The sequence below is a fragment of the Aotus nancymaae genome, unplaced genomic scaffold, assembly GCF_030222135.1.
Source record: "Aotus nancymaae isolate 86718 unplaced genomic scaffold, 86718_ANA_hifiasm-v0.15.2.pri h1tg000029l, whole genome shotgun sequence".
NCBI lineage: Eukaryota > Metazoa > Chordata > Mammalia > Primates > Aotidae > Aotus > Aotus nancymaae.
In genome coordinates this window covers 15134111-15159921 of record NW_026988442.1, presented here as the reverse complement: position 1 = coordinate 15159921, position 25811 = coordinate 15134111, and the positions used below count along the sequence as shown (strand labels likewise).

Below are 25811 nucleotides of genomic sequence, written 5' to 3'. Positions count from 1 at the left end.
GTTAATCAGCAAACTATAAAACTAAAGAAAATCTGAAATAAAGATACCTCTTACTCCATCCCCCAAAGATTTATAGAATAGGTAGTAGTGCCTCTGAGGAAAGATTAAAGGCTTGAGAGTTTTGTTTGTTTGTTTGATTTTGGCCAGAAGAATGGGTCAATTTTCACTATAAAGGTTTTCAGATTCTGAAGAGTTAATGTGGATAATGCTTAACAGTGATTTAGAGGCACAAATATGGTGAAGTAGGTTGGAATTAAATGAGAGATTTCATTTAAATATTGGAAAAGCCTTTCTGACATTTTCATGCTAAAGTCCTAAAATGTGAAAATTGTGTGAAGTCTGTATGAATGGCTAAGCTTTAAGAAAATAAAAAAATATTTATATTGGTTTAAATTACCTAGAGAGAGGTTTGGACCCTTCCTTATAGTTGAAGAAATATGATTCTGTGACCCATGTCTAATGGCAGTAGAACATCCACTTGGTCATGTCTTGAGTTTGGTTTTATTCTCTTTGTCTAGAAGATAAAGATTGCGGCCCTGCGCATGTATACTAGCTGTGTGGAGAAAACTGACTTCGAGGAATTCTTTCTAAGTAAGTTATTGTTTGATAGTACTGAAAAGGAGAACAAATCTACATTTCATTTTTATGGTTGTGTTTTAATAGGATCTTTTTTTTTCTCCAGTACCTAAACAGTTTTTCCTTCACAAAGCATGTAATCCAAACTGTCTATTTTTCTCTTTTAAAAAATTTTTGTATATATTTCTTTAGAGACAGGGTCTTGCTGTGTTGCCCAGGTTGGCCTCAAACTCCTGGGCTCAAGCAGTCCTCCCACCTCAGCCTCCTGAATAGTAGCTGGGACTACAGACACATAGCACTGTGCCCAGCTGTTTTTCTTTTTTAATAGAGTAAACAAAGAGCAAAAGGATTCTATAAATAAGACATTTTGGTTAGTTTGAAAAAAAAAAAAAGTACTTTGACATTATCTCCCTTGTCCACACATGCATCTTTTTACATGAGAGTATTCATAGTAAACATATTCTGTTTTACAGTCTGGATTTTGTTTTCTTTTTTTGAGACAGAGTCTTGCTGTGTTGCCCAGGCTGGAGTACAGTGGCGCTGTCTTGGCTCACTGTAACCTGCATCTCTCTACCTCCCAGGTTCAAGCGATTCTACTGCTTCAGCCTCCCTAATTGCTGGGATTAAAGGCATGTGCCACCACCACACTCAGCTAATTTTTTTGTATTTTTAGTTGAGATGGAGTTTTACCATGTTGGCTAGGCTGGTCTCAGACTCCTGACCTCACATGATCCGATCTCTTTAGCCTCCCAAAGTGCTGGGATTACAGGCGTGAGCCACAGTGCCTGGCCCATTCTGGTTGTTTTACTTAGCATTTTGACATAGACTTCTGGGGCAGTTATTCCTCTTGTGTTTTAAATTTTTAATTGTTTTAATTAATCCTGGGTTATTATGATTTTTCTCATGTTAAAAGACTATTGGGTCAAAAGGCACATATAATTTTATTATGTATACCTCATTGATAAATTGCTTTCCAAAAGGGTTTTGCTGGTTTAGACTGTCAGAAGCAGTTGATTGTTATCACAGTATTAATTTTGATGCTGTAAACAGTTGTATTATTAACAAAGTTAATTAAAGCAGGTACTTGTAATTGGGAGAGATTAAACCATTTCCAGTTCCACAGGTTTTGGAAGGAAGTGTATGCTGTGTACTTCTGCAGTAATAGTCATATCCTCAAAGCAGCATACACCTAAGTGTATACATTTGATATTTTTCTTTAGCAGCAAATATTTACACATAATTATATTCACAACAATGAAGAAAGCTGGATGCAGTTTTGGTTATTTAATAACTACCTTTTTGTTTTGTCTTGTTTTTTGAGACTTGCTTTGAGTCTTGCTGTGTTGCCCAGATAGGAGTGCAGTGGCGCCATCTTGGTTCACTGCTACCTCCACCTCCCAGGTTCTGGTGATTCTTGTGTCTCAGCCTCCCAAGTAGCTGGGACTACAGGTGCGTGCCACTATGCCCAGCTAATTTTTGTATTTCTTTAGTAGAGACAGAGTTTGGCTATGTTGGCTAGGCTGGTCTCAAACTCTTGGCCTCACGCGATCCACTGGCCTTGGCCTCCCAAAGTCATGGATTAGGGAATGAACCATGGTGCCTGGCCTATTTTGGTTTTTAAAAATCAAATAAATACAAGTCATTTTGTTTATTTTACTGTCTCAGCAGATTGATACCAGAAACTAAAATACCAGACTGAATTATAATTCCAATCTAGTGTCCACTTTTCATTTCTTCTTTATTCATAGCCTGGAAAGAATCCTGCTTCTTTGTTAGTCTTTAACAGTTTCTCATTTTAGGGCAAATTAGTCCAAATGGAAAAAATATTTTTTCTCTACCTGCTGAAGCTGTTAATATTAGAAACTGATTTTTCCTTTTTCTTTTTTTTAGAGACCATCTTGCTCTGTTGCCTAGGCTGGAGTGAGTGATTCCAGCCCTTTTACTGCATCCTTTTACTCCTGGGCCCAAGCAATCCTCCCACCTCAGCCTCCTGAGTAGCTGGGACTACAAGAACATGCCATCATGCATGGGTGTTTTTTTTATTTTTATTTTTTGTAGAGGCAGGGTCTCACTATATTGCCTAGGCTGATCTCGAACTCCTGGTCTTAGGCCTTAAGCAGTCCTGCCTCAGCTTCCCAAAGTGCAGGGATTACAGGCATGAGCCACCATGCTTGGCCTGTTTTTTTTCTTTAAGTGCCTTATTGAATTCATGTGTGAACTATTTTTCATCACATCTTTTTAAAACCTCATCCTCAGGTCAGGTGCGGTGGCTCATGCCTGTAATCCCAGCACTTTGGGAGGCTAAGGTGGGTAGATTACTTGAAGTTGGGAGTTTGAGACCAGCCTGGCCAATGTGGTGAAATCCCGTCTCTACTAAAAAAAAAAAAAAAAAAATTAGCTGGGTGTGGTGGCGGGTACCTGTAATCCCAGCTACTTGGGAAGCCAAGACAGGAAAATAACTTGAACCCAGGAGGCAGAGGTTGCAGTGAGCCAAGACCGCACCACTGTACTTCAGCCTGAGTGACAGCAAGATTCTATCTCAAAAACAAAAACAAAAACAAAAACCCTCATCTTCAGATGTCTATTTAATATTTGATTCAATAAATAACTCAGAAATTTCTTATAATTATTTTGAAAGGATGTTTACTAGATATCTTTGTCTTAGCCAGCTGTTCATTATTGAAAGTTCTTGAGTTAATATTAATATTATAGTATTGAATAATAAGACTTTTTATTTATTTAACATATCATGTTTCAATTCATAGCCTGTTGTAAACTACTTATAAAACTTAAGAAAAGTTTATAAAAATTGCAACTGTTTTATACTATTAGCTCACATCATATGCTTTTACATTTGTCTTACTTAGGAGTTACAAAATATTGTGGGCTAGAAAGGGCTTGTATTATTGTTTTTGTTTTGTTTTATTTTGTTTTCAGAAACAGTTGAGGCTTAAAGAGGCTAAGTGACTCACCCAGGGTTGCTTAGCCAAGCCTTGAACCTGTGTTGTCTGGTTTAAAATCCAGGGATTTTTCCACTATAACATATTGCCCATTGATGAATATAATTACAAATTAGAAAATGTAATCCATTTTAATATTTTTTTGTATTTTGTTATACTTAAATGCAAACTACTTCTGTGAGATGTTCTATTAGTACTGGAAACCGATGTTTATACTAACTATAGTGTGTACCTATTGGTGAGCTTTGTCCTAGCTTAGTCTTTGAAGTAGGTGCTTAGGGAGGAAGTAAATTTTTCAGTAATGCCACTCTTATTTGAGGTTTTCTGAGACGCAATTTGAGAATTTTCTTTTGAGACCTATAGTATGTTCATTTGTATTATGTTGTATTGTGGCCCATCTTTGTTATTTGTGGGTAGATTATGTTTTCAAATCAAACCAAAGTAGTTCCAAACTGTGGCTAGTGAATAAAAAGGGAGCAAATCTGGAATATACCATCTGGAGGCAGGAAATTACAAATATCTTTAAAATAACTACACTAACTTTCCTGTGGCTTGGATTCTAAAGAGTAGGCCAGACAAGTTTGAAATCAGAGAAAGGGGCTGGGTGCAGTGGCTCACACCTGTAATCCCAGCAATTTGGGAGGCCAAGGCAGGAGGATCTCTTGAGCCAGGGAGTTCGAGACCAGCCTGGACAAAAAAAAAAAAAAACCAAACCAAAACAAAACAAAACAAAAAACTGAAATGAAACCAGAGAAAGCAGTATATATATTGCTTCCCAAGATTGTACTTTTTAAAGTGGTCCTTGCTTACTTGGACTTGTGGTATTTATTTTAGGGGTTAACTTTTGGAGTCTTGAGAATTCAGCTGCCTGCTGTTGTTTCTTAGATATTTTGAGTATGTCATTTGTCTGAGCATGTTGCACCACTGAGTACGCAGCGGTTTGCTGACTGGTCTTTTAAAGACGTTCTACTGTGAAGAGCACTTTGGAGCAGAGGTGGTCAGTCAGTAGAGCTCCTGTTTGATTCCACAGTGTTGTCTGCAGACTGCTTTGTCTTTAACCCTTAAGAGACTGGAGGCCTTGGAGAAGAGGCTCCTTAATGAATACATTCTGAGTCTGTGGTTGAGGTTTATCGCTTTACTGATATAATCTGAAATAATTAGTGAGGTTTTTCAAAGATAATTTCAATTCTTCTACTTAAATAATTCACTGAAAACCAACAATAGTGAATATTTATTGAGTACCTACTAACTTAATACTAACCATTTTGCTAAACATTTTACAGGCCTTATCTCATTCTCACAAAAATCTTACAAGGTCGGTTATCTTGTTTTTCTCATTTCTACAGAGAAGAAAATTGAGTAATTTTACCCAGTGTCACATTGTGAGTGAGAGCTAGAGTTAAGGTATGGAATCAGGCAGTCTGACCCCATGTTAAATGTACAGCTGTGTCATGCTGCCTCCCCATAACAGTAATGAACTATTTAATTGTATCCAACATTATGTCAAGAAAGAAAGTGCCTAGCTTCACGAACTAAAGCACTGAATGTGCACTGGAGCAAGAGTGTGATCATGGCAAAATACTACAGCAGGTTTTAAATTTGAAGTGTTTAAACGCATTTCATTGAAGTAAAGACTACTGTATTTTTGTGTAGTTCACAGTCAACATTCGTTGGTGTTACTTTTTAGGGTTTTACCCTGTGGGTTTCTGTTCTGACACCAGTGGGTATAGGGACTCAATCATATGCCAGCATTTTTCCCACCCTCAGCCCTGAGGTGACCCCAGAAGGGGAAATTGTGACCCAAGTCCAGCTGCTGGCCTGTCTGTCTGCCTGTGCTTTCCAGCCCAAGAACTGATTCCTTCTCTGAGAAAATTGGAAAGACTCCTGGAGGCTGCTGAGAAGCTTTGATGTAGAGGTAGCAATTGAACAGATTGTCCTTTAGAAGCAGCCAAATTTCATTTTCCAGATTGAAAGACAGACTTCCAAGAAAACTTTTCTTTTTAATGTTTTGTTCTAGCATCCAAAAAAGACCCAACTTCAGATCCGGGCTTGAGAGTTTCTCAGGGCTATTCTTGTCTAGGTGGAGGGTGGTTGGCCCATTCTCAGATGGCATGTGTCTTAATAGCTGTATGGCTGGCCAGGCCAGCCTTCAGCTCCCTCCTGCTGGGCTCTGTGAGGAAGTCCACTTGACAGCTGCTAGGCACCTCCCAGTAAGCTCACCAGAGTATTTTGGTGTCATTTGTGACAGACTTGGATTCAAACCCTAGCCCTGCCACTAGCTTGTTAATATTGTGGGCTGCCCACAAGTTTCTTAGTTTGAGTCTGTTTCCTCATCTCTAAAATGAGGATTATAATGCTTCCCTCCAGTGTTAAAGTGAGGATTGAGTGAGATAATGTGTTGACTTGGCTTGCAGTAGACCTGGTATGCAGATGGACCCTTAGTGTTGGTTTCTGATAGTAGTGTTAGAGAGGCTGTTAGAGCAGGATTAAGAACACAGTGTTTGGAATCAAGTAGATCTGACTTTGATCTCAGATGTCTCTTTTCATTGTTGTATGACCTTGAGCAGCAATTGTCTTGGTCTCTCTGAGTCAATTTTCTTACCTGTTAAGTGGGGATAATATCAATGCCCACCTCAGGGTTGTTGGGAGGATTCATTGAGCTTATGGATGTAAAGAACCCAATAGAATGTCTGGCACATGGTAAACCTGCAGTGAATTACAGCTCTTTATTATTGATGCTTTTAATGTACCTCACGGGGGTCCAGGCCTGTTTTTTATCTCCTAGTGACCCCTCTTTGTTATCATTTAGTACATCATGTACCTCGATGATTGCTGAAAGGCAGAGGATAGTGCTTCTTTGTTGAGTCATTGCCCCAAAGGACAGATTTTACCATAAGGGCCCAAATTCCCTGCTTATTCTCTTTTTGCATCTTCCTCTTGCTCTGGCGTTTCTCCCTGTCATGTAATAAGGAGGGCACATTCAGTGGAGGACCCTTGTTCAGCCAGAGGGATTTCTTAGCTGTGTGAGAATTGAGAGGCTTTGATGTCTGAGCACAGAACGAATTTGTTGGATCTGAAACTAAGGAGAAGTCCTTCCCAGTTTTGTTATTTCTGGGGGGTGATGAACAGCCTTTTACTAAATACAGTATGCTTTCTTATTTAGCTGCAGCTCCCTAGACCCCTGCTTTCTTTTGCCTGATCCTTTCTTTTTCTTTTTTCTCTTTTTTTGAGATAGGGTCTTGCTCTGTCACTCAGACTGCAGTACAGTGACATGATCTTGGCTCACTGCAACCTCTGCCCCCCTGGCTCAAGCAATCGTCCCACCTCAGCCTCCTCAGTAGCTGGGACTACAGGTGCATGCCACCATGCCCAGCTAATTTTTGTATTTTTTTGTAGAGACGGGGTCTCACTGTGTTTCCCAGGCTAGTCTCAAACTCCTGGGCTCAAGCAGTCTACTGCCTCAGCCTTCCTAAGTGCTGGGATTACAGGTGTGAGCCACTGCACCCACCCTCTGATCATCTGTTTTGGGCAAATCATTTAGCACACCCATGTCCATAGCACATTGGGTACCTTACAGAAAGAAGACAGGAAAAGGATACTAGAAAAACTTAAGCTTCTCAGTGGAGCCCAACTGAAAAAAGTGAGGGAGTGTTTGCTTAGCTTTTCAGAATTCAAGCCCATAGAGGGAAAATACTGTAGAATCACACCGAAGCTGGAAGGAACTGTAGAGATCATCTAGGCCACATGCTGCAAAATGAGAAAACCAAGACTCAAAGGGGAGAAGTGATTTGTCCAAGGCCATATAACAAGCTGGAACTAGAAGGCTGGTTGTCTGACTGAATTCAATGGGGTTTTTTTTCTTTTACTCCTGGTGCACTATGATTCAATAGCCCATAGTCTTGCCCTATTGTTCTACTGGCCTTTTCTGCAATAGCATAATCAGAGGGCACTGTAAGTGCCATGCCTGCCAGTATTTAAAATATAGTCAATGTGCCTCCTTTAAACCCTCACATACTTATACCTTATTGTTATTTTCTAGGGTGTCAGATGCCCGATACATTCAATTCATGGTTTCTTATAACCCTACTCCATGTCTGGTAAGTGAGCAATTTAAATGAAGTCACCAAATGTATTTTTTTTAAACACTGCTGACTTGTAAGGTATAGCCTTCAGCAGGGCTGATTATATGAAATGGCAGTTGTTCAGGTGTTAAAAACTGTTCCTTTCATTTTAATAACTGGTGTCTTGAAGCACATTTTTATTAAAGGTCAAAGCATAGGCCCAGAAGGAAACTAATATTTGTAGGATTTTTTTCAAAGAATACCTAACCCAGTGAACAATGCTATCAGTATCTCTTAAGAGACTCCATGAGCTTGGATGGAAAGTTTTCTCTCCCTTGGCTGTTTTAGGAAAGTTCACATTTACGTAAAAGTGGTTTGAATTGTGAGAATCCGTGGTCATTTTCATTGCTGGTCATCAGAAACCTATAACAAATTATAGCACTGACATTTACGCCTGTACCTCTAAAATGTGCATACAAGTTAGCTTCATGCCAGGTTTGTTGCATGTAAAAATATTTAACACCTTAAACAGTATATTTTTTCTTCAGCTGTGAAATAAGTAGCCAAAAAAAATCAATTTTTCATCTAATGTTACACAGTATTAAAGGTCAGAAGGATATAGGAGAGTCGTTGAAGTGGGGGCTGGGGAATGTATTTATTGAACTGCCAGATCTTGGGAAAGTAAATTCTGGAGAACTAAGTTTACTACTTTGACCATAGTGAGTATCTGAGGAACATGGGAATGGCTGCCCTGTCAAAAGGACCCTTGTTTGAGACTGCCTTCAGCTGAGCCTTTGCATCACACAACTGACTACTATATACTTTTTGGTTTTGATCACCTCTGAAATGTTTCTTCCTCTGTACTCATACAGTTACACTGAATTTGGCTTAGGGGCCTAAGGTGGCAGTTTATTTTATGCTTTTTTTTTTTTCCATTTTTTCTTTTTAGATGTAGTCTCACTCTGTTGCCTAGGCTGGAGTGCAGTGGTAAAATTGCAGCTTTCTACAACATCTGCCTCCTGGGTTCAAGTGATTCTCGCACCTCAGCCCCCCGAGTAGCTGAGTTTCCAGGTGCCCACCACCATGCCTGGATTATTTTTTTGTATTTTTAGTAGAGACGGGTTTTCACTGTGTTGGCCAGACTGGTCTCAATCTCCTGACCTCAAGTGATCCACCTGCCTAAGCCTCCCAAAGTGTTGGCAGGTGTGAGCCACCATGCCCAGCCTATGCTATCTTTTTCTAAGGAGTAGTTTATTAAAATAGTGTACACCATGTCTTGGGTCCTTTGTGTGAACTAGGGAATAGTTCTCAAGAAGCTCTCAGTCTAGTGAGGGAGATAAGATGTGTAAAATGGTCAATTATAGGCTGGGTGCAGTGGCTCACGCCTGTCCTGTGATCCCAGCACTTAGGGAGGCTGAGGTGGGCAGATTACGAGATTGAGAGATTGAGACCATCCTGGCTAATACAGTGAAACTCCATCTCTACGAAAAATATAAAAAATTAGCCAGGCGTGGTGGCACGCGCCTGTAGTCCCAGCTACTCGGGAGGCTGAGGCAGGAGAATTGATTGAGTCCAGGAGGTGTAAGTCGCAGGGAGCCGGGATCGCGCCACTGCACTCCAGCCTGGGTGACAGAGCAAGACTCTATCTAAAAAAAAAAAAACAAAATAAGTCAATCATAAATCAGAATGCCTAAGTTATGTAATAAATATGAGTAAGAAGTACTTATAGGATCACAAAGGAAGCTGCAAGTATCAAAACCCTTACTACCTTCTATCTGTTAGTTCTTTGAAATGTGCCATGCATCAGGTAGCTGCCTTCTTATTGTCTTAATGGTGAAGGTTAGGGAACAGCATTCAGGGAGAGAAGTTGGATATACTGAGGGGAAAAAGTGCTTTTTCAGGAGAGGAGGACTGCAGAGGTGGCACTGTAGAATTACTCTCTGGAAAGGTGGGAGGGTTGCAAGAAGGCTAGGCTGTTCCCAGAGGAGCTCAAAGATAATATTCAGAACCTGTATGAAAGACTCTTTATTGCCCATATAGCCAGAGGTATCAGTGTTAAAGGGAGTGGATGGCAAAATAAAATATATAATCCCTGTGACCACATCCCAAGGTCAATACCCGACTAACAGCAGCTGGGAGAACCTTGAAACTACTTACAGTTCTTTAAAGTTTCCAAACTGTGCTTGCTGAATCTTTCTTGCTGAGGTTGGTTAAATTTCTGAGGAATAGGGTATACCACCCCCAGTTAAGTCAAGAGAGGGAAGCTGTCTGCTTCAAATCTACACTTGATTCCCCTTCCACTCTTTCTCTCCCCTAGTTTTGATAATTTGCAGGTTTTGGTGGAAAGAATCTGTAGCTTTTCAGTTTGAATCAGTACACTCTTCTTGAGGACCTCCTGTGTGTTCAGGACCATGGGATGTTGGAGAGAAGAGTAAGGCATGTGTTCATTTCTGGACATTTCTTTTGGGCAAATCAGATACAGATTGTGTCTGTATCTTCATGAAACTAAAGTTTAGTGGAAAACAGACATAAAGTATGATTGCCTGTAAAGCATGATAGTGAAAGAAATGCTGTGCCCAAGACACAGGCAGATGCTGGGAAGCACAAAGTGGTGTAACTAAATTCAGATTTGATGATGGGGCGGAGTGTTGGATAAAGAGTGGCTTTGTGATAGAGGTGACATTTGAGATGTACCATGAAGGTTGACTAGAATTTCTGTCAGAGAAAGGGTGGCCATTTTAGATTGAGGGAATATTAGGAGCAAAAGACAGAATGTGTACAAGAACATGGAGTATTTGAGGGCAGCCAGTTGCTTGATGTGCCTGGGGCAGGTTTGTTGAGGAATGTAGTGGAAGGGTCATCAAGAAAGTAGTGAGTTTCGGGCTCAGTTGTGCTGTGATCTTCCAAGAATTGGAGAAATCTTTCTTCTAATGGATGAGGGTGGGGGGTGTTAGGAGGAATGATGGATCCACACCACCTCTGTGGGGAAGCCATGATCTATCGGCCCTGCTGTCTTATCCTGAAGCTCCAGGAGGGTAGCCGAAGGATAGCCACATCAAGGTTACAGGACTCTGGACTTGCTGGAGGTGTAGGGATTGAAGCACCTCTTGGAGGTGGTAGTGTGGGGTGGGGGAGGAGGCTTAGAAAACAGTCAGAAAACCTCCTTCCCCAAACAAAACCAAAACCAAACAAACTCTTAATAAACAAAAATACTCTGGTGGCTGACATTTCAGAAGGCTCGCTTAGGTTCCCAAGGGTGAGGGTTCCCTGTTGGCTCTTAGAATAAGGACAAGATTTCTCACATCCTGTTAGTTCCCCAGAGGAAATAGTGTTTCACTTATCCTGTCTGCTTTTTTTAGTTTCACAGTTTTTCTGTGGTTTGGGATTTAGGACCGGGATGCCCTCCAGCTCCTAGAGGACCCTTATCAGTTGTGTATTCACTTGAGCTTGCAGCTGCAATGACTATGTGTTCATTGTCTTTGCTGAACAAAATTAGTATTGACTGTGGCTGCTGAAAAAATGCTGAGAGAGGCCGCTGTCTGCGCTGTCCAGCATGCCCACTTGGACTTGATAAAAGCAGGCCTCCTCCCCTATTTCCTATCTTGACCAGTGGCATCATGCCCACGCCAGCAACCTGGGAGGCCTCCTTGTCTCTTCCCTCACCCCTTCACCTGCTCAGTCACCTAACTCAAGCTATTTTTGACTCTGACCCATAGTAACAAATGCATGTTACTTTGTGACCAGAATGGACACACAAATCTGATACAAAAATTCTATAAAATTTATCCTTACAATGTCAGGTAATCTCTGACATTTTCTTTTTTCTTTTTCTTTTTTTTTTTTTTTAAGTTTTAAGGATTAGGGAGTTTAATAGGCAAGAAAGAAGGGGAATGGAAGAAAGAAGCAGCTCCTTGTACAGAGACAGAGGGAGGGGTGCTCCAAGGCTGAGAGAGGGAACCCCCTATATTTTTTATTCCATTTTAATTCATTTTAAACAGACAATGAAGTTGTCACCCACTAAACTGATTTCACTGAGTTGCAACCAGCAGTACTTGAAAAGTGGTCTTTGGCCTCTAACTTCCCTATACCCCCATTCCATTTACCTTTTCAGTATAAATGGGGTCAGTACACACAGACACATACACATACGTACGCACATGCACTCACTCCTTAATGTTCTCCATTGTTCTCAGAATAAAATACAAGTTTTGGCCGGGCATGGTGGTTCACGCTTGTAATCCCAGCACTTTGGGAGGCTGAGGTGGGCAGATCACCGGAGGTTAAGAGTTCGAGACCAGCCTGGCTAACATGGTGAAACCCTATCTCTACTAAAAATACAAAAAAATTAGTCAGGCATGGTGGTGGGCGCCTGTAGTCTCAGCTACTCAGGAGGCTAAAGCACGAGAATTGCTTGAACCCAGAAGGCGGAAGTTGCAGTGAGCTGAGATCGTGCCACTGCACTCCAGCCTGGGTGACAAGAGTGAGACTCCATCTCAAAAAAAAAGAATACAAGTTTCGTATCATGGCATTCATATCTGATCAACTGTGACTTATGGTGCCTTTACTAGTCTCCTTTATTGCTATTCTAGGCACCATTACCATCACTACTCCCTTTTCTGCAAGAAAAAACAAAACTATGTAGTAGAAATATCAAGTCTTCTGTACAGAGTTTCTTCTGCCTAGAAGGCCCTTCTCCCTCCTCTCCAGCTGACAATTTCCTGTTTATCCTTCAGTATCCAATTCAGATATTATTATTATCACCTTCCCTTTCTTCTGGGTGGGGAGATTTATGTCATTAGAATTTGTGTTGGCATTGTGTTAACAGATTTGTAGAGACTCCCCTTTTCAAATTGTCATGGAGCGCTAGTACCTTCTCAATGCAGAAATTAAGTTTATAAAATGGAATGGAACAAATAAAATTAGAACATACCTGTGATGGAGGTAGGATGGAGAGGGAGTAAAATGTAGTCTGTTTTTAAAGATTATTTTAAAGTCAGGTATTTCATAAATATAATTACTACTTGATGTTTTATATATATTATCATTTATGTATTTATATACGTTGTTTTACACATGCTCACAACTGTTTTATTCTCATTTTACGTATGAGGTATCAGGCTTAGAAAAGTCAGAGAACATTCCCAAAGAAGTGGTTAGAATGCGGTGGAGAGGAAATTCAAGTGCCGCTCTGGTTAACTCAAAGCATTAAGTTGCTTTCCTCTTTAGTAATTATAACTACTAAAGTAACTAATTAAGTACTTAAATTAACATTAATGAATACTTAAGTACCTACTTATTCTTAAACATAGATTCATAAAATTAGGGCATTTATTCTCTTGATTGAAGGTACGGTGTACAGCAGACAAATTTATTTCCTGCCCTCTTAGGGCGTAGATGAGAAGAGAGACATTAAACAAATTGCTAATAAAATATAACTGTGATAGATGCCATGAGAGGAAGTGACAAGGCTATGTGGTAGAATCAGGGCACCTAATTTAGGGGTGGGTCAGTCAGGGAAGACTTCACTGAAGAGGACATTTACATTGACACCTAAAGAGTGAGTAGAAGTTAGCAAGTGAAGAGTGGATGAAAAACCTTCCAGGTAGAGGGATCTGGTGGTTTTCAAACTTTTTATCAGCAGTCCTTTTTAAAAACGAACTCTTATGCTCAGCCACCATATATGATATATATGATTAAAGGAGGTGGGAATGACCTGCTTGCTTCACATCTTCACAGCATGCCCACTGAAAAAACACCCTTAAGTAGCTCCATGGAAACTCAGAATGCAGTTTAAAAAGTACAGATCTAGTCCAGTTCTCTCATTTTGCAAATGGGGAGACAGTTTTGGCAATTTTAAGGGAATCGTCTCAGGCCACTTACTCAGTAGTGGAGGACCCGAGACAACTCTGAAGTTAACTAAAGTTACCTGCCCCTCCTAAACTCTTTCCTTTCTTTGTGATTGTCTTGTCTGGTGGTCAGGGGATAGGGGTCTCTTCCCGAGTATGAGCATTTCATGTGAGCATAGCAAACATTTACGGATCACCAGCCATATGCTGGGCACCGTGTTTTGTGGTGCTCACTCTGTGTCCCAGGAGAGGCCACAGGTAAACCTGAAACTAGCACAGGGTGATGTACATGGGGGCAGGGGGATTGCCTGGGGCTGGTCAAAGAAAGCAGTTGCCTTGGCCTTCTGGGGGCTAGAACAGAGGATATGGGATTGAGGGATTATTTTATTTATTTATTTATTTAGAGATGGAGTTTCACCCTTGTTGCCCAGGCTGGAGTGCAGTGGTGGGATCTTGGCTCACCACAACTTCTGCCTCCTGGGTTCAAGCAATTCTCCTGCCTTAGCCTGCTGAGTAGCTGGGATTATAGGCATGTGCCACCATGCCTGGCTAATTTTATATTTTTAGTAGAGACAGAGTTTCTCCATGTTGATCAGGCTGGTCTTGAACCCCAGACCTCTCAGGTGATCTGCCCGCCTCAGCCTCCGAAAGCGCTGGGATTACAGGCATAAGCCACTGTGCCCAGCTGGATTGAGGAATTATTAAGAGGGGAAGAAGTTATTGTAAACTACTTTTAAGAAGTTTCAAATGAGGGGATGATCACTTAAGGGAAAAACAGTTCAGAAGGGAAGCATTTAGTTGTTTTTTATTTTAAAATGGGGAAGCACTGGAACGATTTTATAAGCTGAAGAGAAGAAGCCTTTGGGAAAGAAGAGAAGGAATTTAAGTATGGAGATGGGAAGGGGTTAGAAAGCAGACTAGTGCCAGTCTAGTGCAGCCAGAGAACTGCCCCGGCAGACACTGGCAGCCTCTGCAAGAGGGCTCTTTAAAACCACCACAGCAGTTTTGATGTAGCTGTCAGGTGTTCAGGCTTCTGCTGGATTCCAGCAACTCCAGGCCTGCTATATATGGTGAGGCCTGGCCACGTGCACATCTTCTTTTCCCCTCTCCCAGCGAGAGTTGCAGTGTTCAAACACCCACACATTGTTGCCCTAACCAAAGGTCTATGCAGCAGCATTTTACCAACATTTCCTACCCTGAATGCTCTGATACCTGCTACCCAGTGGCTTGTGCTTTATAGTGGATCTGACAGGCAAGCTGCAGGCCAGGTGTAGCTCTTGGAGGAGCTTGTTGTCAGGTGAGATGACTTCAGGTAGTGCCTCATCCAACTTGTCTGTTTGCCCACAGGCTGTTTTGTGGCCCTCATGCCACAAAAGGGTTAGACTTCATGGTGAGGGAGTTTGGGAAACCAGGTGGAGATAGCCATGTACACAGCCCTGGAAAAGGGTCAGCATGCCAGCTTACAGATCAATAAACTCATTCATTAGCACACTGCTGGGCTTGAGTGTAGCCATCTAGGCTCTGCTTTCTTGGCCTCAGCTAGTGACAGAGTAAGGGAAACAAGCTGCGTGAAAGTCCCCTTTGGGATTCCTTCATAGCAGCCAGAGTGACAAACCTGCCCAAGTGCCCACTAATCTTTATTGAATTCAAAATCAGGTCTGCTCTAAGCAGCTTATAAACTACCATGTGGGAGAAACAAGGCTAAAACACAACTGGCGTTGTCAGAGGACCCAAACAGAGAGAGCGAGACAGGATGCTCAGAGCTGCCAGTACCTGGCAGGAGGTCAGCATCAGGAATAACAAGAATCTTCCCTCCCAGTTTTAGGCTGAGAGGAGGAAATCACAGCTAGGAAACTCTCCTGTTCCTTTGAACTCTGCAGACAGGGTTGTTGCCTTCCGACTTGTCTTATTTAGTAGGAAGAGGTTCTTGGTGCTGTGCTGTCACAGAATGGGGGAAAAAGTGGGGAACTCAGGGTTCATTCCAGCTTCTTCTCTACTGTGCAACCTTAAGTTACTTAACCTCTTCAGAGTGTGTTTTCTTTTCTGTGAAATGGGGACAGTTACAATGTCCTGAGAGAGAGAATGAATGTAAATGTATCTTAAAGTGACAAGTCTTATATTACAGGACTTAGCAAATGGTAGTAATCATTATTGTTTTCCATAAGGCAGGCTTGATAGCGTCAGCCCTTTATTATTTGATACTCCTGGTGAGTAAAGTTTTCTTCCTTTGTTTCCTGTCTCCATGCTTGCATTTTAGAGATACTTGGGTACCAGGTTTGAACACTCCTTTTCTTCTTTACTTTGCTAGCTGGGTTAGCCTTTCTTACATGTAAAAGAGATCAGTATTATGTATGAACCGCTGGAATCACTGAGAGACAAGGATAGTACTGTGAAGCTTAAAACCTAAATAATAAATTGTGGGTTTAAGAACGTGATCAGGCCAGGCGTGGTGGCTCACACCTGTAATCCCAGCACTTTGGTAGGACAAGAAGGGGGGATCACAAGGTCAGGAGTTCAAGACCAGCCTGACCAACATGGTGAAACGCTGTCTCTACTAAAAATACAAAAATTAGCTGGGTGTGGTGGCGCGTGCCTGTCATCCCAGCAACTCAGGAGGCTGAGGCAAGAGAATCGCTTGAACGCAGTAGATGGAGGTTGCAGTGTGCAGAGATCGTGCCACTGCACTCCAGCCTGGGCGACAGAGTGAGACTCTGTCTCAAAAAAAAAAAAAAAAAAATTAGCTGAGTGTGTTGGCAGGTGCTTGTAATCCCAACTATTCAGGAGGCTGAGGCAAGAGAATCTCTTGAACTGGGAGGCAGAGGTTGTGGTGAGTTGAGATTGTGCCACTGCACTCCAGCCTGGGTGACACATCAAACTTGGGAGGAGCAACCTGAGTTGATCTTAAATAGAGAGTAGTAGCTTCTGCATAGATTCAGTCTATATTCAGAGTAGGAGTCTAGTAAATACTTGTTCAATGAATGATTAGTTAATGAATATAGGCATCTTTTTCATTACAAAATTGTTTTTAAAGTTTATTTTGCTTTTTTTTTTTTTCACCTGGATACAGATTGGCACACTGATATTTTGCTTTTTTTTTTTTTTTTTTGAGACAGAGTCTCTGACTATTGATGCCCGGGCTGGAGTGCAATGGCATGATCTCGGCTCACTGCAACCTCCACCTCCCGGGTTCAAGCAATTCTTCTGCCTCAGCCTCCTGAGTAGCTGGGATTACAGGTGCCTGCCACCACACCCAGCTAATTTTTGTATTTTTAGTAGAGATGAGGTTTTACCAGCTTGGCCAGGCTTGAACTCCTGACCCCAGGTGATTGATCTGCCTGCTGTGGCCTCCCAAAGTGCTGGGATTACAGATGTGAGCCACTGTGCCCGGCCTGCATTCTTAAGAGCAGTTTTATTATGTTTTAGCATGGAAGTGTGTTGTTGCCTCCACAATGCCCCCTGCCCTTCTTAGTTCCCCCTTGTGTCTAACAGAGCTCTGACATTATGACTTTAAATCAGGAGCAAAATGTAATTTGACTTCTTAACATTAAATTTAGGCATTTATTATGAGGATATACACTCATGATGTGAGTTGCAGTGAGCTGTTTTGTGAAATATTTAATGACTCAAAATTATTGTTATATGGTCAGAGTCTGTGACAAGTGTTGGCTTTGTTTTGCAGTGGGTACCAGGATCTTCAAGTCTTTTATATTTATTAACCATTTTGACTTGTTTTATTTATTTTCCTCCCTCCCTTCCTCCCTTCCTTCCTTTTTTTTTTTCTTTTTTGAGACAGGTTCTTGTTCTGTCTCCCAGGCTTGAGTACAGTGGCACAATCATAGCTCACTGCAGCCTCCACTTCTGGGGCTCTAGTGATTCTCCTGCCTCAGCCTCCCAAGTAGCTGGGACTACAGTCACGTGCCACTGTGCCTCATTAATTTTTGTGGTTTTTTTTTTTGTTTTTTTTTTTTTGTTTTTTTTTGAGACGGAGTTTCGCTCTTGTTACCCAGGCTGGAGTGCAATGGCGCGATCTCGGCTCACCGCAACCTCCGCCTCCTGGGTTCAGGCAATTCTCCTGCCTCAGCCTCCTGAGTAGCTGGGATTACAGGCACGCGCCACCGTGCCCAGCTAATTTTTTTGTATTAGTAGAGACGGGGTTTCACCATGTTGACCAGGATGGTCTCGATCTCTTGACCTCGGGATCCACCCGCCTCGGCCTCCCAAAGTGCTGGGATTACAGGCTTGAGCCACCGCGCCCGGCCCTAATTTTTGTGTTTTTTGTAGAGATGAAGTTTCACCAAATTGTCCAGGCTGGTCTTGAACTCCTGAGCTCAGGTGATCTGCCTGCCTCAGCCTCCCAAAGTGCTGGGATTACAGGCATGAGCCACAATGCCTGGCCTATTTATTTTTCTTTGACCTTTCAACATACTTCAACCTTTTCTGGATAATTCAGGATATCCTGATAACTCTTAACTGTAATTTGCCAGACTATTGTCTTTGAGTTGTACCTGTTGAACCTCAGTAGTTCTGCTATTTTTTTGTGTCTTTACTAAATAAAATGTTTATTTCTTCTTTTTCTATTAGACTGCTAGCAATTACTTTTTGTTATAGGTATGCTTGCCTCCAGTTAGTCAGTCTTTTTTTTTTTTTTTTTTTTTTTTTTTTTTTCTGATGTGCTATTTCTAACATCATGCTAGTTTTGAAGTTTAATTACTTACTTGTGAGGACTGAATGTAAAATAGGGTAAATAGATTCTGGAGGGTTTGTTCTAATCATTAAAGGAGACAAAAACAACAAAAACCTTAGTAGGATTCTGGGATCAGATTGTCTAAGTTCAGATCTCAGTTTCGACACTTATTAGATTTGTAACTTTGGGCAAGTTACTTCTCTAAGACTCAGTTTTCTCACCTGTGGAATGAAGACAGTAGGACACAAGTATCAGCTTCATGGAGTTGTTGTGAAGATTAGGAAAATTAATACATCCAAATCACTGGGCCTAGTGCCTGGCACGTAGTTGTGTTAACTGTAAATTTTAGCACTTGTCCATTTTTGCTATGTAAGTTTTTCTTTCTTTCTTTCTTCCTGTTAGTCATTTTTTAGAATAGGAAAAATTGCCAGATAAACTAGTTGAATTCAGCATCACTCAGATGTCACCCTAACAATGGTCTTATAAATTAGCAAGAATCTATTATCTCTGGTGTCCAAAAAAGTTTTCACTGGGGTAACAGTGGTATCTGTGGATAAAACACAGAGTTGGAGTTGAGATTTCTTCACTTCTATCCTTCCATTCCAATATCAGATGTAATTTTTTCTTAATGTCTAAGAATAGTATGTTGGCCGGGTGTGGTGGCTTATGCCTGTAATCCTAGCACTTTGGGAGGCCAAGGGAGTTTGAGACCAGCCTGGGCAATGTGGTAAAATCCCATCTCTACATAAAGTACAAAAATTAGTTGGGCATGGTTGAAGTCCCAGCTACATGGGAGGCTGAGGTGGAAGGATGAATTGAGCCCAGGAGGCAAAGGTTGCAGTGAGCTGAGATTGCACCACTGCTTTCCAGCCTGGGTGATAGAGCCAGACCTTGTTTCAAAAAAAAACAAAAAAAAACAAAAAAAGATAGTATGTGTAGAGTGCTAGCACAAAAGGGAAAATAAAGAAGGTATCATTTATGTAAAAAGAATACATACATACATAAACTTGTGTGTGTATAGATTATATGTGAAAGGATTCCTAAGTAACTAATAGCTGAGGTTGCCTTTGGAGAGGAACTGGTTGTTGGGGGATGAAGGTAGGAAGAAGACTTGGTTTTTATTAGTATGTGCCTGTATTACCTATTCAGAACAGTTATTAAACATGAGTAAATTGAATGTGTTAGGCTTCAAGGTCAGGTGGCCTAAGAATTGCTATTCAGCTGCTTGTCTGCATATTCCAGGCAGCTGACTGTCTTGATACTTCAGCCCAGCCTTCAGCTCTGTTTTTCCCTTGAAGAGGATAAACAAAAAAGTCCTTCACAACAGGACTACTTTTCTGTCCTTAACTGCCTAGTGAATTTGATTCACAAAATCAGAGAAAGAATTAGTTGAGCATTTAATTAGCTGTATGTGGTGATTGGATAGCCCTGTGGATCAGAATCTTATTTTCCCAGTAGAACTCATGGGCATCTTCTGTAACTTCCTTTGATAGAAAGACTGATTCTTTGCTTTGGTCTTATAACTTTATGTGTAATGAGATTTGCTATAGAGCTTTATATAGCATTTCTTCAAATTACATTGTTTTGTTCAATGTTATTTTGTTATAAAAGTGATGAGGAAAAAAGTAACAATTCCCCATCTGGGCCCACTGTCTGTGTGGAGTTTGCATGTTTTGTTCATGTCTGGGTGGGTTTTCTCTGGGTCATCCTGTTTCTTCCCACATCCCAAAGCTGTGCCCACACGAGGTGAATTGGCATGTCTACATTATCCTTATTGGAGTGGGTGTGGGTGTGAGTGTTCCCTGCCATAATGTATGCATAGCACACATTATTTCAGTGTTTAATATTAGAAGCGTTTTGGGTCTTTATTTAGAAGCTTAATGGTGTTTTTGTGACCAGAAGTATACTGTAGGAATATAACTCTTGTTTATGTCACTTAGCCTATGGTAAAATAGGTTTCGTTGTATGTTGTTAAGCTTAAAGTTACAGTTTCCAAGAATCTATCTGTGATGTTAAATGAGGAGTTATGATATTTGAGTGTTCCGCATCACTTAAAGGTCTGTTGAACTTATTGGGTCCAGTGTTTTAGGAGTAACAAGAATTTGCCCTCCTTTTATTTTCAGGTGTCAATCCATGTTTTCTAAACTGTTAGTATCAGCAAAATTAAGTACAGGTTATAACAATCTTTGCTAGTTGCATATATCTCAAGAAGCAGGTATAATCTTTAGTTTATATTTCTGGATTAGAATATTCTGAAAACAATAGTTCTATTAAAGTAAATTCAGTCGTGTGTCACTTAATAATAGGGATTATGTCCTGAGAAATGCATCATTAGGCATTTCTTTATTGTGTGGGCATCATAGACTATACAAACCTAGGTAGTATAGCCTATTATATACCTAGGATGTATGATATGACTGTGGCTCCGAGGCTATAAACCTGTAAAACTTAATACTGTTCTGAATACTGTAAGCAGTTATAACATAATGCTAAGTATTTGTATACCTAAATGTATGTAAACATAGAAAAAGGTATAGTAAAAATGCAATATAAGAAATAAAAAAAGGTATTCTTGTATAACGTGCTTACCATAAGTAGAGCTTGCAGAACTAGAAGTTGCTCTGGGTGAGTCAGTGAATGAATAGTGAGTAAATATGAAGGCCTAGGACATTATTGTACAATACTGTAGACTTTATAAACACTATACACTTAAGCCAAGCTAATTTTTTTTGAGACAGGTTCTCACTCTGTCATCCAGGCCAGAGTTTAGTGCCGCGATCATAGCTCACTGCAGCCTTGACCTCCCAGGCTCACGCAATCCTCCCACTTCAGCCTCCTCAGTAGCTGAGACTACAGATGCTCACTACCACATTCGGCTAATCTTTACATTTTTTGGTAGAGGTGGGGTCTCACTTTGTTACCTTGGTTGGTCTTGAACTCCTGGGCTCAAGCAGTCCTCCCGCCTTGGCTTCCCAAAGTGCTGGGATTACAGGCGTGAGCCACCGCACCAGGCCATAGGCTACACTAAATTTATTAAAAATTTTTTTCTTCAATAATAAATTAAACTTAGCTTACTGTAACATTTTTACTTTATAAACTTCTTAAAAAAAATTTTTTTTAGACAGTCTTGCACTGTTGCCCAGGCTGGAGTACAGTGATGTGATCTCAGCTCACTGTAACCTCTGCCTTCTGGGTTCAAGTGATTCTCCTGCCTCACCCTCCCGAGTAGCTGGGACTATAGGCACACGCCACCAAGCCCAGTTAATTTTTGTATTTTTAGTAGAGTTGGGGTTTCACCATGTTGGTCAGGCTGGTCTCCTGATCTTAAGTGATCCACCTACCTTGGCATCCCAAAGTACTGGAATTAACAGGTGTGGGCCACCACACTTAGCCTAAAAACCTTTTTGACTCTTACATTTTATAATACAGCTTAAAGCACACGTTATACAGCTTTCTTTATATTGTTATTCTATAAGCTTTTTTCTGTTTTTTTAATTTCATTTTCTACTTAAAAAATTAAGACATAAAGCTGGGCGCAGTGGCTTATGCCTGTATCTTTGCACCTTGGGAGGCCAAGGTAGATCACTTGAGCCCAGGAATTTGAGACCAGCCTGGGCAAGATGGTGAGACCCTGTCTCTCCAAAAAAAATAAAGAATTATCTGGGTGTAGTGGCGTGCTCCTGTAGTCCTAGCACTTGGGATGCTGAGGCAGGAGGATAGCTTGAGTCCAAGAGTTTGAGGTTACAGTGGGCTATGATTGTATCACAGCACTCCAGCCTGGGTGACAAAGTAAAACCCTGTGTCTGTAAAAAAAAGAACAAAAACCAAACTGTGACACAAACACTCATATTAGCCTAGGCCTCTACAAGGTCAGGATCATCAAGACCAGGTGATAGGAATTTTTCTGCTCCATTATAATCTTACAGGACTACTCTCATATGTGTGGTCTGTTGTTGACCAAAGTGTCGTTGTGTGGTGCATGACTATATTCACCAAATTTGTCCTTTTCCAGCCCTGTTGATATTTAAAGGGTTAACTTCTCAGAGACTCATCTGCTCTCAGTGCTAAGGAGCGAATCTTCTTCCCAGGAGCTGTCTGCTGTCTGCTGAGTAAAGTCCATACTTTTTCTTGGCAAGTCATTTCAAAGCTCTTCATGACCTTTCTGGCTTCAGTTTTCTGCATCCTATACCCTGCCCTCCCCACAATCTAGCAATTCACTGTTACGTTAACATCCTGAACTCTTCCATGGCCCTGCCTTTGCTTAGAACATTCCATCAGTTGGACATTCCCTTTGTTTTTTTATCTCTACCTGTTCAACTTCAGCTTATTCTTCCAAGATCCAGGTACAGTGTTTCATTTTCCATGAAGCTTTCTCTGATTCTACTCAACCAAAACTCATCCTCTCAAACTCCATTGCACTCTTCTCTTGGGAGAGCTATGGCATTCTGTTTTAGGGCTGTTTATGTGTAGCATATCTTACCTCCCCTAGAGGAAACTACTCCTTAAAAGCTGGGTTCTAGTTTTAGCCATCACTCTAATCCGCACAGCATCCAGCTATACGCCTTCACACAATAGGAACTCCTATGTTCATTGAGTAAAAATTGTCAGTCACCATTTTTAAAGTGTCTTCATTTTGCCTTATCTTTTCAACTGAATAACCATTTGAGCCACTGTTATCTGTAAGGGCTATAGAATAAACTGTGCTGTGAAACAAAAAATACTTCATCCCATGTCAATACAGTTAGAAAGTTTATGGTCTGAGAAAATCTGTGCCTTTTAAACCTCAGAGGGCAGGTGTATGAACAAACTACAGAATTTTCAAATAAATGAAGAATTCCATTACCTCACTATTACTGTTGATGAATTGGCCTCTGACGACACTTAAGCATCAAAACACAGCGTCTTTTCAAGTGAGAGGCTGACATAACGGATTTGATTAACTTTTAGAAAAGTCTTATGAAAAGGGACTGTTGAACTTTTCTCCAAATTGTTTCTGCCTTAGAATATGCTCTGTGTCCTGTAAAGTAGCCATATCTTTTTCTGTGACCTGTTTCATTATTGTCACAAAGTGCTGTAAAAAGTTTTTTTTTTTTTTTTTTTGGAGACAGAGTCTTGCCTTGTTGCCCAGGTGTACAATCTTGGCCTCACTGCAACCTCTGCCTCCTGGGTTCAAGTGATTCTCCTGCCTCAGTGTCCCGAGTAGCTGGGATTCGTGTCATTATACCTGGCTAACTTTTATATTTTTAGTAGAAATGGGGTTTCACCATGTTGGCCAGGCTGATCTTGATCTCCTGACCTCAAGTGATCCACCCACCTCAGCCTCCCAAAGTGCTAGAATTACAGGTGTAAGCCACCATGCCCAGCCTACAAAGTGCTATTTCTTAAACACTAGCTGGGGTCAGAGGTTACAGGGTTTTTTTTTTGAGACAGAGTTTTGCTGCATCACCCAGGCTGAAGTGCAGTGAATGGCTCGATCTTGGCTCACTGCAACCTCTGCCTCTTGGGTTCAAGCAATTCTCCTGTTTAAGCCTCCCCAGTAGCTAGGACTACAGGTGTCTACCACCACTCCCAGCTAATTTTTTGTATTTTTGGGAGAGATGGGGTTTCACCATGTTGGCCAGGCTGATCTTGAACTCCTAACCTCAGGTGATCCACCCACCTCAGTCTCCCAAAGTGCTGGAATTACAGGTGTGAGCCACTACGCCTTGCCTACAGATTTTGAATCACATCAACAAATCTCATTAGGGGTCATGTAGTCAGCCTTCTTTTTTTCTTTTTTTTTGAGATGGAGTCTTGCTCTGTTGCTCAGTACAACGTTGCGATCTTGGCTCACTGCAACCTCTGCCTCCCGAGTTTAAGAGATTCTCCTGCCTCAGCCTCTGGAGTAGCTGGGATTACAGGCACAGGCAACCATGCCCAGCTAATTTTTGTATTTTTGGTAGAGACAGGGTTTCACCATGTTGGCCAGGCTGGTCTCGAACTCCTGATTGTAGTTGATCTGCCCTCCTTGGCCTCCCAAATTGCTGGGATTACAGGTTTGAGCCACCGCACCTGGCCATATAGTCAACCTTCTGTCAGATACCCAAGTTCCCACCAAATATTGATTCATCTCTCAGTGACAGGCAAATTCCTTACTTTTTGAGGTTGTCAGTTTCATTAATCAAATCTTCAGACACTCAGGTCAGGTACAGTGGCTCATGCCTATAATCTCAGGGCTTTGGGAGGCTGAGGTGGAAGGATGGCTTGAGACCAAGAGTTTGAAGTTACAATGGGCTATGATTGTGCCACTGCACTCCAGCCTGGGTGACAGAGCAAAACCCTGTCTCTAAACTTAAAAAACAAACCAAAACCAAAAAAAAAAAAAAAAAACTTTAGGCATTCCTGTTAGTCAGCTTTTGATTTTGCTGTTCAATGTCAAATAAATCTTTCTGCCTCTAAGGCCTGCCCATTGGTTCTGATTCTGACTCTTAGGTTTTGTTTGTTTGTTGAGACAGGGTCTCACTCCATAGCCCAGGCTGGAGTTCAGTGGTACCATCATGGCTCACTGCAGCCTTGACCTTTTGCGCTCCAGGGATCCTCTTGCCTCAGCCTCCTGAGTAGCTGGGACTACAGGTACACACCATGACACCTGACTAATTTATATATATATTTTTTGTAGAGACGGGGGTCCCACTGTGTTGCCCAGGTTGGTCTCAAACATCTGGGCTCAAGTGATCTTCCTACCTTGGCCTCCCAAATGCTGGGATTATAGGTGTGAGCTACTAGGCCTGGCCTGATTCTCTTTGGTAAACAGTTTAATTGCTTTTCTACAATGTTTAAGGCGACTTTCCTATTTTTCTCCAGGTTAAATATCTTCTGGTCTTCTTAAGATACATCTGGTCCTCCTGTTTCTTAAAATATAATGTTCATTGGATAACATCGAAAGGAAAAAATTAAAAATAAAAAAAATAATGTTCAAAACTGTGGATAGTATTCCAAATAGGTTCTGGTTTGTGTTGAGTAGAACAAAAGTCTCACTTTACACATGGACGATATTATATTTGCATGTATCTAAAAATCACATTAATTTGGAGGGCAACATTGTTATCCTCTTGATTCCTACTGAGCACATAATATCAACTTAAGCCTGTAAGGCTTTTCACACATAGGTAGGCATGACCCATCTGTGTTGTACTTTTACAGTTGTTCTTTTAGACCCAAATGCAGGATCCTGAATTTATCCCTGTTAAGTTGATCTTGATAGATTCAATCTGTTGAAGTATTTTTGGTTCATGTTTGGGTCATCTAGAGCACATTTGTTCTCCTGCCCAGCTTCTTGTCAGCTGCAAATTTGATAAATATGTTTTCTTTTCTCCATCTTAGTTATTAACAGAGATGTTGAAACAGGCCAAGCTGTAATCATTTCATTGTACCATTGCTGGTAGATTTTAATTGGCAAGATCAATTTTGTATGGCGGTAGAATTGTCAGGTTGAATCAACTATTCCATAATTATGACAGGAATTGTCTTTTAGGTGAGTAATCCTATTGTAGCTGCTTACTAAGCTATTTAATGAGGGACAGTAAAAATACATATGGTCTTCCAGTCACAGTGGCTCAACAGTAAGAGTGTAAAAAACAGTGGCTGTAATCCCAACACTTTGGGAGGCTAAAGTGGGAGGAAGTCTTGAGCCCAGGAGTTTGAG

General features: G+C 41.1%; 1 protein-coding gene across 3 annotated transcripts in view; it reads left to right on the top strand.

The window, feature by feature from the left end:
- The window catches only part of LOC105719189 (ubiquinol-cytochrome c reductase complex assembly factor 1), a 110752-nt gene that overhangs the window by 38530 nt on the left and 46411 nt on the right, over positions 1-25811 (top strand). For all 3 annotated transcript variants that reach the window (XM_012455113.2, XM_064382347.1, XM_012455114.3), the window contains 2 exons: positions 519-591; positions 7576-7633. In XM_012455113.2, the coding sequence (XP_012310536.1) occupies positions 519-591; positions 7576-7633 (131 nt within the window). The remainder of the gene's footprint in view (positions 1-518; positions 592-7575; positions 7634-25811) is intronic.